A 12,749-nucleotide genomic window follows, 5' to 3' on the forward strand; every position below is an offset into this window, starting at 1 on the left:
AAATGATAAGCGACCATTCGATACAAAATTTAAGATACACCCTATATAGTATACTGAGGGGAATTTGCTGAACATCAAGAGAAATGCGTTTTATAAATGGATATACAGAAAAGTTGGTTTAGAACGTATTATAAAGAAAAAATATTTTAGCAATCCGATCGATTCAGAATACTCAAAATCATTTTGAAGACACAATTCCACAATAACAGACTATTTAAAACAATATATTTTCATGAATTTGGATCCTCACAGTCCTACATTGGGTTTGTTGTTTATATTAGCGAAGTTGAACGTTAGCCAAGCCCAAAACACTCAAAATGTTAGGTTTCATAAAAGCATTCTTGCATGAAAACAAACTTCATCTTAATACAGCCTATTTCCAACTTAATTATTACTTTACTGTAATTATCCGGCATACTTAACATAAGTGGAAATTAGTCACTTCAAAGACAGTTTCTATGCCACGTATACGAAAAAACATTCACGAAAGACAACAAAATTGCACAACTTTATTGAACTCGAGGTCATTGCAACCAGACAGATCAATAACGATACCGTCTTTATTCGCAATTAAGCAAAATAATATCAAAATACGAAATTTTGCATCGAGTGAAAGTAATGAGTCACTATCCTGAGAAATATAGCATGGAATTCTTCCTTCAAATGAATTTTTGAACAAAACTAGGTTTGAAATATTGTTTTACATTGTAAAAGCCATACATACAAACATAGTTTGCTATCGTATATAAAACAATGTTAAACTGTTTACATACACGAACTATGTCTATCTAATGGTATTGATGGGAAAGATTTCTTACCTTGCGATAGGTTGTGCAAATATAAATTCATTCTTGCTTTTATAATAAACAGCTTGTTCTCCTTTGATAGCCATGTAGATCTTTTGTCTCAGTCCTTCCATTTTCAAAGCTCCTTCTTTGTAAGGCATATACATATTTCCACCCGGCTTCAACTGGTGTCCTGCTTTCTGTTAGTTGAAAAAATGTGAAAATATGAACTTGAAGAACTTTGAGGGTACATGTCAATACAAATAGAGCACAGTATTCATACATGGGGAACACATCGATATTTTATTCCCGAATATGGTCTTAAAATTTGGTTCTTATTTGATATAAGAAAGGCAAATCATTAATTTAAAAAAAAAAGTTAAACTGGTTGACTAAAAAAGCAATGTTTAAATTTTGTCAAAGCATACATATTTTTATTGGGCTGTACACTAAACTGATTAATATAAACAGGCAATACGCATCTACTTATGTGGTATATATGAGATATCAAACAAAAAAAAATAACTCAAAACTGCCAAACGAAATTTTTTTTATTCACTTCATTCAGTATTCATTAATGATGAGAATTCGTGTAACTTGACGACTATTTAGGATGTTTTGAGAAAGAGACAACATTATATCTCATAAAATTACCTGAGATGGCGTAGTTAACGTTTCGGAGTCGGAATTAGACATAATAGTAATCTTAATAGTGTCACAGTCTTAGTTATAAGCCAATGTAACAGAGTAAGGTCAAGGCAAAAATTTCCATTTCCAAGTGAGTTTTCGACTTCCTGCACGTTCTTTAATTACCGAAAACCCATATTATCTTACTTAAACTCATCTAATTAAACCTAAATTACCTAATTTAAACGTAATTAAGTCAGTGGAATATGTTTCAACATCACTCACTCAATAGTCAGAATATGTGTTATATACATTTGCTCAGATCCTACTGTCTCTATCTCACAATACGGCCCTAATTAATTGAGCAATCTCGTAATTAAGCCAACGCAGTCTTCATATATGCATGCCAAGCCTTTGTTAATTTAAATCATACAGTTTTGTTAATCATTTGTAAGCGTGCATATGTAAATATATTAATCTACATTTAGCTACATGAATGAAATAACATTACGTAATATAAATCACCGCATTTTTTGTTCTACAAAATAAATATTTGAGAAAAGATACGATTGGTTTGTATATTTTGATGTTTCTACCTTTGAATTTTATTCATTTCCAAATTTGATTCAATGACACTATCGTAAAACGACAAAATAGATGAATGACATGCATCATGATTGTAAAGTATGATAAAGGTATTTAAAAATTACAATATTTCATGGATGACGATAAAAAACCAATTAGGGCGACGAATTTTATATGAATGTTTAAATTATTCTGTTTTAATGAGCACATTGTACATTGTCGTCAAACGTAAATGATAATAAATGGAAAAAACTAATCAGCATTTCACTGTAAATCTGACTACTGGCAAGCTCTATCTTTTTGAAATGCTAGAAAATAATCACAAATCCTAACGAGATAAAACTGCCAAATCTATGTCAAAAACAAAACCGACTATTAATGCAGTATATCCTAAGTTTTTCAAGTTAATTTCTTAGAAATACACTCTAAATTTGAGCAAAACTTTACACAAATTTTTTTTTATATTCGATTAAATATAAATGGTATATTCCCTGCTTTAAAACCTCAAGGATTCACTCAGAAGTCAAATAAAACATCGAATACGACTGTTATGATGAAGGCTATTGAAATGGGGTGTTAAAAAAGCCCAGTTAATATGAAGACAGTTCTCTCTATATACCGGTATATTAACTTTTTATTTTATTTAAATCTGCGGTTATTTGAGTCTTTTTTACTTTATTTAATACATCTTTATATGCCTATCATTAATTACAAAAAGCACATAAATTTACCTAATTTAATACAGGACTTCATGAACACCCTGCGCGAAATCTAAACCTCAGAAAATGTCCTTAACTTAACTATACAAGCCCAAGTCCATAGCATACACGAATTCCAATAATTATAAGCTTCGTAAAACTAAAAATCAATCAAAAATTCAGCACGAAACACTACAGCAACGAAACACATTCAACGATACTACTGAGTATACCAGCAGTGAAGAAAACGCCATAAATAAATCAATCGATTCCACTCAAGTTCGATTTATTTATGACTATCATGAGTCGAATTATTAACATACTGTCCGATAAATTGGAATGGACATTGCTTGATTATATAAATTGAAGTTGACATGTGTTCTGAATATCATAATTAAAATTATGAAGGCTCAGTTTGGTGGCTATAAACCGGACTGTCGCTAAAAGAATACTGAATTGTATCATTGCATTCAAATTGGAATGGACATGGTTATCACTAAGGTCATTGAGATCATAAACCGGAAATTGCCTCGACGCATTTTGTAAAAGCTTTTTTAATCATTATTACTTATCTTATATTATTCTAACACAATATCACTGGAACATAATTTGAATTTTATTTTATAGAGCATTATCTTTGGCCTAAAAGACAATGCGCAATTTTCTTAAAATTGATAATAAAAAGTATGGCTGCCAATAGACATCCTTGCTGCATACCAGGTAAATGAAATACCAGATAAATACCAGGTAAATCAGAAATAGTTGAAACATAATTGAAGTTGTAAAAATATTATCAAAAGTACACCGATGTATATGGCGAATGTGCCTATTTTTAAAATAATAGTACATAAAGAATAAAAAAACGCATAGTTGGCAAATTGAAAATCATAGGTACGGTATATATATCACTAATGAAAACTACTTCTTCCAGAAGAACAGAGGCGTTAAGTTAAATCTCTTTTAATACAGTGAACTATTCTACTTTACTAGCAGATGAACGTTATTGTTATGCGAATAAGACATTGCAGAATCAGATGTGCATACTACCTTCATTAATTCCACTGTCGAGATATCTTTGTTGAATAATGCATGCGTTAGCAACGCAGAATTTTGTCCAGGCATATCTTTGACTTGTCGAATTTCACCGCAAACTCTATACTGTATCGTATACACTAACTACAAAACTTATTAAGAAGGCCTTTACAGGTACTATAACATGATAATACATAAAAAAAAAATACTTGATAAATATGAATATGAAATTTTAAATTACAAAATGATTAATAACATAGTTCTCCATTGCTTAACTGCGAGCAATGTATATACTGAACTCAACTCAGCTGGTAAAGACGGTGGTTCTGATCAATGAGCCTGCCTTGAACTTTGAGGCACTTATATATTAGTGCCTAATACTTGAAAGTTACTGCCTTGACCGTCAATGCATAATCATATTGGATAGTGTTGATGGCCCCGAGGTATCGTTTAACTTATGGTACAAACAGGGATTTAGTTTAATTAAGGTTTGAGAGTATTTCAAGGAATTTATTGTTCTAAAAAATTACCAAATTTTATTCCATAAAATTTTCAGTAAATCATAATTTTTCTTAAAATTAGGTACTCCAATTAATAAATTTAAAATCATATTGAATTGAAAGTTTGGATACAGTTTGGATAAATTCTTCATAGAAAATATCCTTATATTATTGTCTTCTAAAATATTTGATTCCTGTAAAATACTTGATCATATCAATTACTAACTCTGCTTTTCTGACATATATTACCAATACCAGTAGTCATCTCAAATCTTATTCAAAAAATATACGAACGTGTTAGTCTTGACACGTCTTGGCTGCAATAATCATTATAACGCCAAACAAAAATTCAGTACTTGATTCAAGAAAAAAAAAACGCATCTTAGTAACAATTAGCCTTCCTGTTATAGTGCTTATTATACACACAACTATTTTCTCTCCGGTAGGACCGGATGACACAAAAATTCACAAATTACAACTTGCTAAACGCAGCGAAAAAAATTTTCCCAGCCGAGAGTATCGTCAATTAAGCATGAATTGATAGATAATATTGAAGAATATCTACCGATCACGAGTGGCACAGAGTTCAGAGGTATTATGTGTAATTAAGCCTTTTGGAGAGACGGCGCGAAGGTAAACAACGGTAGTACAATTGTCTCTGGGATTTAATCCACAAGTCTTTAACGATCGGGACAAACAAACAATGGACGTCAAATTGACATAACAAAGGGGTTAATTAAGCAATTAGCAAAACAAATAACTCGAATCTTGTCAGACGTTGAAATAGAAGAAGCCGTATAGTTTGTTTATGAATTAAGAAAAAGATACAAAAGGTTGAGACGATTATATAATTATTGACACATTGCCCGATCAACTATGAACGAATCAGAAACATGGAATCATATAAAGGAAAACTGAATGATATAGAATATGTCACACGAAAAGTAAATTTTACTACATATTATCCTAAATTTATGAGATAGCGTTATAGTTTCTATATGGCAAGCCCAATGGCAATTTGAAACCATTTATCTCTATTCCAACTGTCCTATATTATTTGAATAACAGTTTAGGAAACTCGGTTTTCCGTTTATATTTCTGGATTTAGCTAATTCCAGAAAGCGATGTACTTCATGTGATATATTATTATAATATCTAGTTATTTAACATGTCGTGTAAATAGATTAATCATCTAAAATGATAATCTGGAGAAGAATAGTAATATTTTAAACGAAATTCACAATTAACGAGTACAGAATAATTTATTGTTTTAGCTAAATAGAAAATATTTTTCAGTGGATCTGAAAGTATCTGCACCCAAATGTAAATCACGCTGTTGCTCCTTAAACTATCCGTTGAAGTTACGCGAAACTACGGTAACTACCTGTTCTTATCCCATGCATTCACAGTTGAAATATGCTCGTCTGAGGAAACGTAATAAAATTACATCTATTCATACGTTTAGCAAGACTCTTGCATGACATAGGTACCTAATTTTTGAACAGGATTTTTTTACCTGAAATGTTAGCATTGCAGCCATCAAAGTAGAAGTCCACATGGTTCTTTCGTCGCTGTTTTCTGCTTGGAAAATGAACGTTCTACCTCCTTTCATTTGAAGATGGAATATAGTTTGGCTGTTCGGTGGAACTTGCAGTCGCATCATTACTTCAATAGGCAGTATTCCTTTGCTGAAATCAGTCTGTAGATTTTTATAATAAATATTCATGTTTTGTCTGAATTGTTATATTATTTCACCGGCATTCAGGAAGCAAAGTTCGCAAAATCCAGAGCATTCAGGCAAACTCCGAAAAAGAACGATGTTATAAACAGGTTTCATTTTTTTTAATCAATAAGCCCATTGAGCCTCAGTAACTTTGTATGTCTTACTAGTTATTTGTAGCCTGTCATATAACAAGCGAAGGGGAGAAGCGTGCACTTCTTAAAACTGTATCAGGCGCTATATCTCAGCAATTTTGTTTCACATTACAAACAACTTTCGGGGAAACTGTATCAGTGGCTAAAAACTAGAATATACCTTAGTTTCGCTTTCATAATATGCAAGTTCGTCTCCATCAAACATGGCCCATCTTTTTCGCAATGGAGCTCTTCCTTCGTGACTATATAAAAATATTGTTCATTTAGGTTTAAAATATATAAAACTCATAAAATTGAGCCTAAGCACCTTGCTTCCATAAGCATATATAGGGTGACCACAAAAAACGGAACCCATAAATTTCCCAATACTTCCGGTTATACTTCCGTTTGTGCACTTCTTCTTTGTTGAACTTCTGTTTTGCACAGCGGATACAAGTCTGTCTCCTATGCCTGAGAGGTGATTTAGAACAATTTCTAGAAAGTACATAACTTTTGTGCAAAACGTCCTGGATTCCTGAAATTTTTGGGTACAACCATGCTCAAACAGAAGTTGAAACATAAAAAAATCTGTAGAAGTTATTCACAAATTTATAGTTCCGTTTTTTTGGTCACCCTAATATATAAGTTGTTTACATACATATTCATGTTAAGAATAAAATATATAGTAACATTATAATTAATACTTTTAAGGTATAACGTACTCACCCTCCATGTTTCCATAACCATCCGGACTTTGTTCTCTTTTTCGTCTGAAACACAATAATAAAACTATGAGAACGTCATACACATGACGTCGAATACAGTGCTGTACATGCGCAAAAAGTGATACTGTATACATATACACTATTCGAGTCTGGGCAAGCCCGATAGAGCATAATATTTCGTTTTTGTGCATGACCTCACTACCGATCAGTCCACCGCGAGCTATTTTGAAGATTTTAGTCGATCGCGGTCGAAAGCAGGTTGGCCACCCCTGGTACATGAAGACTCTTCAGAAACGTCAGAAAAATGAAATTAGAAATCCATTTCCTTGTACGTAGTAAAATAACAAAATCCATACTTGGATCACGCGTTCACAAGCAGGAATTTGTTTATTGTCGATAATGGCCCAAAATTTACAGGAATATCATGTTAAATCATCATATTATCATCCTAAAAAAAATATCTAGCATACCGCAACCACCAGCTAAATAATTACGAGAGAGCTGAATAATTTCCAACAATATTCCTTTACATCGGCATCAATTTTTTCCAATAGGCATTCAAAATGCAAATATTAAAACCATATGGACGTTTTAAAGTATATCCATGAGGTTATTGTCGATATCCTGAGTTATACAACAAAAAAATGCTGAATGCTAACGATTAAACCAGCTTTACAGTTATTCGAAATAGCCACGTGCGTCAAACTAATGTAATAAAAATATCTGAGTTCTGTTGATTATATACTAATGCACGATTAAGCATAGCGCATTCTCTTAACAAAGACAAGAACAAGAATGTAAACATAAGCAGTTGCAATATTTTAGAAAGTACCAGAATCTTATGAGTATACGGCATATAGACCACGCAAAACGCAAACCCGAATGCGGAAGTGGACGTGGGACCCCAAACTGGTACGCGACTTTAAATGTTTAAACGTAGCACTAAGCGTATGTGTACACAACCTTGGGATGGCCAGAACACAGTTATTCAGACAGTGCTTGCTTACTTATTTGGGCAAATTATACTTGATGGGGAATTCATATTTATTATTTTTTTCGAGGGGGAAAGGGGGCGCGCTTTATCCATGTCGAGTATGGGATTTGTTGGCCAATTAATTGTTTCAGATACATATCTTCATGGTGGATGAGGCCGTAATCGACCAGTGGTTACCTGAACCTACGACAAAGAATAATCCATCAATTCTCTCGCGTAAAGTTATTCCCCACGAGACCCGAACCTGCGAGGTGTTGATGGCAAACAGTTCAAAAAGCGGTTGGGACGATGCGCCAACCTTAGAGCACATAGGCAGCGGAAACAAATATAATGCCCGAACAAATCCGTGCCATGCCTCTGTACATAGTCTAAACGAGAATATAAGTATGTTCAACATGTTTGTCGATATTCCAAGAAAAATGATCATTTCAAAATTCATTAAAAAATATAACTGTTTGAGTAATAACGAACAAATAAAAACGAATGTTCGTCAGCGGCCACCGCAACAACAAAGTGGTATTTCATGCACTCGCTATAAAGCACGTAAATTACTAGTATTGCAGGATGCCTTTCACACCAAATAAGACCTGAAATGTCAAATGTGTTATTACATATCGTATCATGCAATTAAAAAGCCAAAACACGAATAAACAAGTGGTAGAAACAAAGTATAGCATTTTTAAGCATAGTGTGTTCATTTAAATAACTTGCATCAAAATTACTACGTGCAGGAATGCTTTTAGCAAACGCGTGTATAAAACGATATTTTTTCATAAAAGTACAACTACAATCCTGTCCAATTGTCTTTAGGACTTCTTACTATAATTAAGTCCGATTTGTGCATGAGCACATTTATCAACTCCAAGCACCATATTCGGATCAAACTGGGCAGGTTATTCCGACATGGAATTTTCGATTGCAACAAACACGATGATTCCTAAGTACTTGTAGCATCTTCTATGTTGCCTTGTTCAGAGCAAAATGTAAAATACCACGACTACTAGCTAAACCTAAACAATTAGGCCTGATGTTTGATTTTTTATCGTGCATTGCCTGCTGTTGGCAGGTTGGTACCATTATTTTGTACGTTTGTTCACACATTTTGCTCCAAACAGATCCCCGTACAAACAGTCAATGATATCTAAGTGCAACAGGAAACAACAATTTTTTATGGCCTGCAATTGGCAATTTAGTACCGTTATTTTTTATATGAGTCTTTTTACACATTTCGCTTCGAACAAGACCAGTACAAGCAAGCACTGATATCTAACGGTATGTGAAGAGCTACGGTTTTTGAAGGGGCAAAATCCTTCCGTCTTGGAATTGCGTACCCAATTTATTACACCCTCGTAAGGTGATCGGCATGAGATTTGAAACGAAGATGTGTAACTTGTGATGCCAACACAGTTACTCTAACATTTTAACCGCTAAGCCATTATACATTGAGAAAATTTCGATTTATTCAATTAGTTTAGTGAGAAGCATTCGAACGTTTTGCCCAAAGAGGTTATCAAATGCCAAAAAAATAGAGAACAGCCATGCTGGTTATTTTGGTGCAACAAATTGTCACAATTTCGTTCCAAGAAGACAAGGTAAAGAATTACAAACATTTCTATCAAATGTTCGTTACTTTAAATGAATGCTTACCATAAGAGCCGTCACGCTACACGTTTGATACAATGTGATAATTCCAACACAATTCCAATGTTTCGCCCATTTAATAAATATCCGACAGTTAGATTAGATTATATTCCAAATACATGAATCCACTTTAAAAATATTCCAAACAAGATAAAGGAAACAGCTTGCTGTTAGTTTAAGTACTACTACTTTTCTCTAAAATATCACTATTCTCTACCTAACCAAAGTCAAAAATATATTGAGAGAATGATTGGTGCTCTTTTGGACGAATGTCTTTTATTTGGCGTTAATGCCTTTGATACACGAAGGCATATTATAAGTCTGTCTGTCTGCAACGCCGTTGATGGAATTAGGTATATTTATGTTTCAATTATAATTTTGTCGAAGTCGAAATATCGGGTAATTGTACTACCGATTGGTAGGCTTGTTAAGTTCTAGCCTTCCTAAACTAAAAGACTCTGACTTGCCCAGTGTAATTTTAATTCCCTTCAAGCACTTTAAACCCAATTCAAGTCAACTTATATAATGGGAAAGTCTTTAAAAAGAGTAAGCAGAAATACGATCGCAAAATACTTGGAAATATGACTACAAAATACAAACGACATTTCCTCACTTTATTGTGTTCGTGCCGCTTATTATTTACTAAGCTATAGATTCAGCTAAGCTGGAAAATCACTAAATTTGACACTACAAATTCTGCTCTGCTCTTCAACCGCATTTTACTATTCAAATTGGTTATGCTCTATCAACAGGGCCGAATTTATCAATAAGCAATGCGGACTGAAGACGGAAGCCTCAACAGCCAATTCGTGTTTTAATTTTAAAGTCGTGTTCCAGAATTTAATCAGTTTAATTTTTCACATCTGAAACTTATTTATCTGTTTGTAATCAGATTATTCTTGCCACAAATATTTCCCATTAAAATCCTAAAAGTAAATGCGCTTGAATAATGAATTTGCCTAAATTTGAAACTCACTTTGACCTCAACCTATAGGGCAACTTATCGTCTGAATCCGACCCGGCACATTAACCACAGTACACCAACATAGCAAACGAATGATATGTTTATTTGTATTTTCTCACATTTACGATATCGTAATGAATTTGGCGTATTCGAAAGTCAATTCTAAGTCAATTCAACAACGTTCCCAGCATATATGCTTATATTTCACGTATTGTATATTACTTAATACTACAGTAGAGTTATTAAAATTATTAAACCCTGAAACTAGTTGCATGGTACTAACAACACGATGCATTCTGTTTACATTCCTGTTCGCAGTTCACTTCTAATTACAGCCATTTCCGCGACTTACTGCAGTTGCTCTTTGTATTTACTAACCTGTATCCTGATCTACGTGAAACTACATTTCCATTTGTGTACGCTTCCCTGTGTAAAGCCTGCTTTTAGAATGTATATAAAGATACATTTGTTTCGTGCCAGATACCATTTGATCCTTGCTATCGATAAAAATTCACAACATTGAACACAAAATGAATCATTACTACTATTAAATTCAATACACATTAATTGCTAACGGAAGGTTATAAACATCAAAAAGTATAGGATTTTATCTTGAATTTAGACGAACACGTGATCAAATTGCAACTGTTGATTGCGTCAACATCCTATGCTTTTACCTTCGTGTAGGAAAAAAGTAGTTTGGCAATAATACCTTTATCAGTTTTTTACGCAACAGAAACGCCTTGGAACATCAATATAAATAGTGGTACTGTCTTTTGCCTCAGTGGTACTGACAGTCCATATTGTTCTAGACTTCTCCGATTGGAGTTGAAAATTGAAATACCTCAACTAGGGCTCGCTGAGCTGAACAAATGTCTAAACTTCTTCTCTAATGAGATTATACAAGGCGGCTCATTCGATATAGACATGGCAGAGAATGCAGATATTGGATAACCGATTTATCAAAGGCTGCGACTTAGAACTGGAGTTCTATATATTTTATAAACGAAAATTTTGAGTTTAAATGAATTTACTTCACAGGATACATTCCTTTTAAACATAGTAAAATCACTAGTAAACGGACTGTTAATGATAAAATCCCGCACAACAAGCCAACATAGCCACACTTGATATAGGAACTTAGGGCACAATATGGCCACAACTAATTACCTAAAAACGACAAAAGCCAAATAGAGAAAGAGCTTGCTATACCCGAAACGGGAAGTATTTTCATCAGAACAAAGACAGTAAGCCTTTCTAAAATCTTTTAAATTTAATCCATCGCAAATATTCAATTTAGTACATAATGAGTGCATATTTAAAATATTAAACAAGTCCCAATACTAACCATTTAACTGTTAAAGTTAAAGTTTAACATCTCTTCTAGACATGAAACCTATAGTATGTTATCACCGACCTGCAATCGGAATAAACAAATTTAGAATCTGTCTACAAAAATAAACACCATTACGAATACAAATTCCTTCCTATTAGCTACATCTGTGTAGTGTGTTGACTGTTTAATTAACACAAACATTATTTCAATCTTGTCGTCTGCGATGTCGTGTCATGACCGCTGTAGATTAATGAATAGCATTTGCTAATTTAAGATTTTGCGATAGGGTCACGTAAATGTGACATATTTAGCATGGAATGTTTACCTAAATGGTGGTTGTTTAAATGTGGCCAAGTATAGTGTATAATCAAACGCTTGGTGGGTTTTTTATGCCTTGTTTAAGTGTACATGTCTGACACAAACGCGAATTTAAATGAGTACCGGTAGAGCAGGAGTGGACAAGGCTAAAATTTTGCCCAAGCGGAAAAACAATATGCCTCGTGCCAAAACTAAATTTAATCGCAATCTCAACAAATTTTTTGAGCTATTAGTTAGCTAAAACATCACAATTTAGTTTTACCGATTACTGATTTAGTGTGGTTGTGGCTGCATCGGGCGGGCCAGATTGAATTACCCAACGAGCCAGATTTGGCCCGCGGATCGTAGTTTGCCCATTTCAGCGGTAGTGTAGGCAATTTTTATGCTTTGTTTACCAGCACAGGGTGGCCCAGGGTGGCCCTACTAAGTTTCAGTAATCTAAGCCAGTTCCCACAAAAGTTGTGTGATCTCTAGAATATGTTCCAAATGACCTGGTTTCAGCCTGACAGCAATACGATTCCCAAATGAGTACCGGTAGAGTGTTCGCTGGGCAAAAGAGCGTTAAGTAAGTGACCTGATCCAAGACAAAGAGTACATGTATACGAAAACAATTTTTGGTCGAAAATAGGTCTCTAACACCATTTCTTGTCATAGAAGAAGTCCCACTAAACTAACTGAGCATGTATCAAC

At 33.8% G+C, this 12,749-nt stretch overlaps 1 protein-coding gene across 4 annotated transcripts in view; it reads right to left on the reverse strand.

The window, feature by feature from the left end:
• Positions 1–12,749, reverse strand: part of LOC120340501 (arf-GAP with Rho-GAP domain, ANK repeat and PH domain-containing protein 1-like) — a 49,456-nt gene that overhangs the window by 21,297 nt on the left and 15,410 nt on the right. For all 4 annotated transcript variants that reach the window (XM_078119727.1, XM_078119726.1, XM_078119728.1 and 1 more), the window contains 4 exons: positions 6,808–6,851; positions 6,263–6,344; positions 5,744–5,926; positions 819–985 (listed from right to left, as the gene is read on the reverse strand). In XM_078119727.1, coding sequence (XP_077975853.1) covers positions 819–985; positions 5,744–5,926; positions 6,263–6,344; positions 6,808–6,851 — 476 coding nt within the window. The remainder of the gene's footprint in view (positions 1–818; positions 986–5,743; positions 5,927–6,262; positions 6,345–6,807; positions 6,852–12,749) is intronic.

The sequence above is a fragment of the Styela clava genome, chromosome 14, assembly GCF_964204865.1.
Source record: "Styela clava chromosome 14, kaStyClav1.hap1.2, whole genome shotgun sequence".
In the NCBI taxonomy this organism is placed as follows: domain Eukaryota; kingdom Metazoa; phylum Chordata; class Ascidiacea; order Stolidobranchia; family Styelidae; genus Styela; species Styela clava.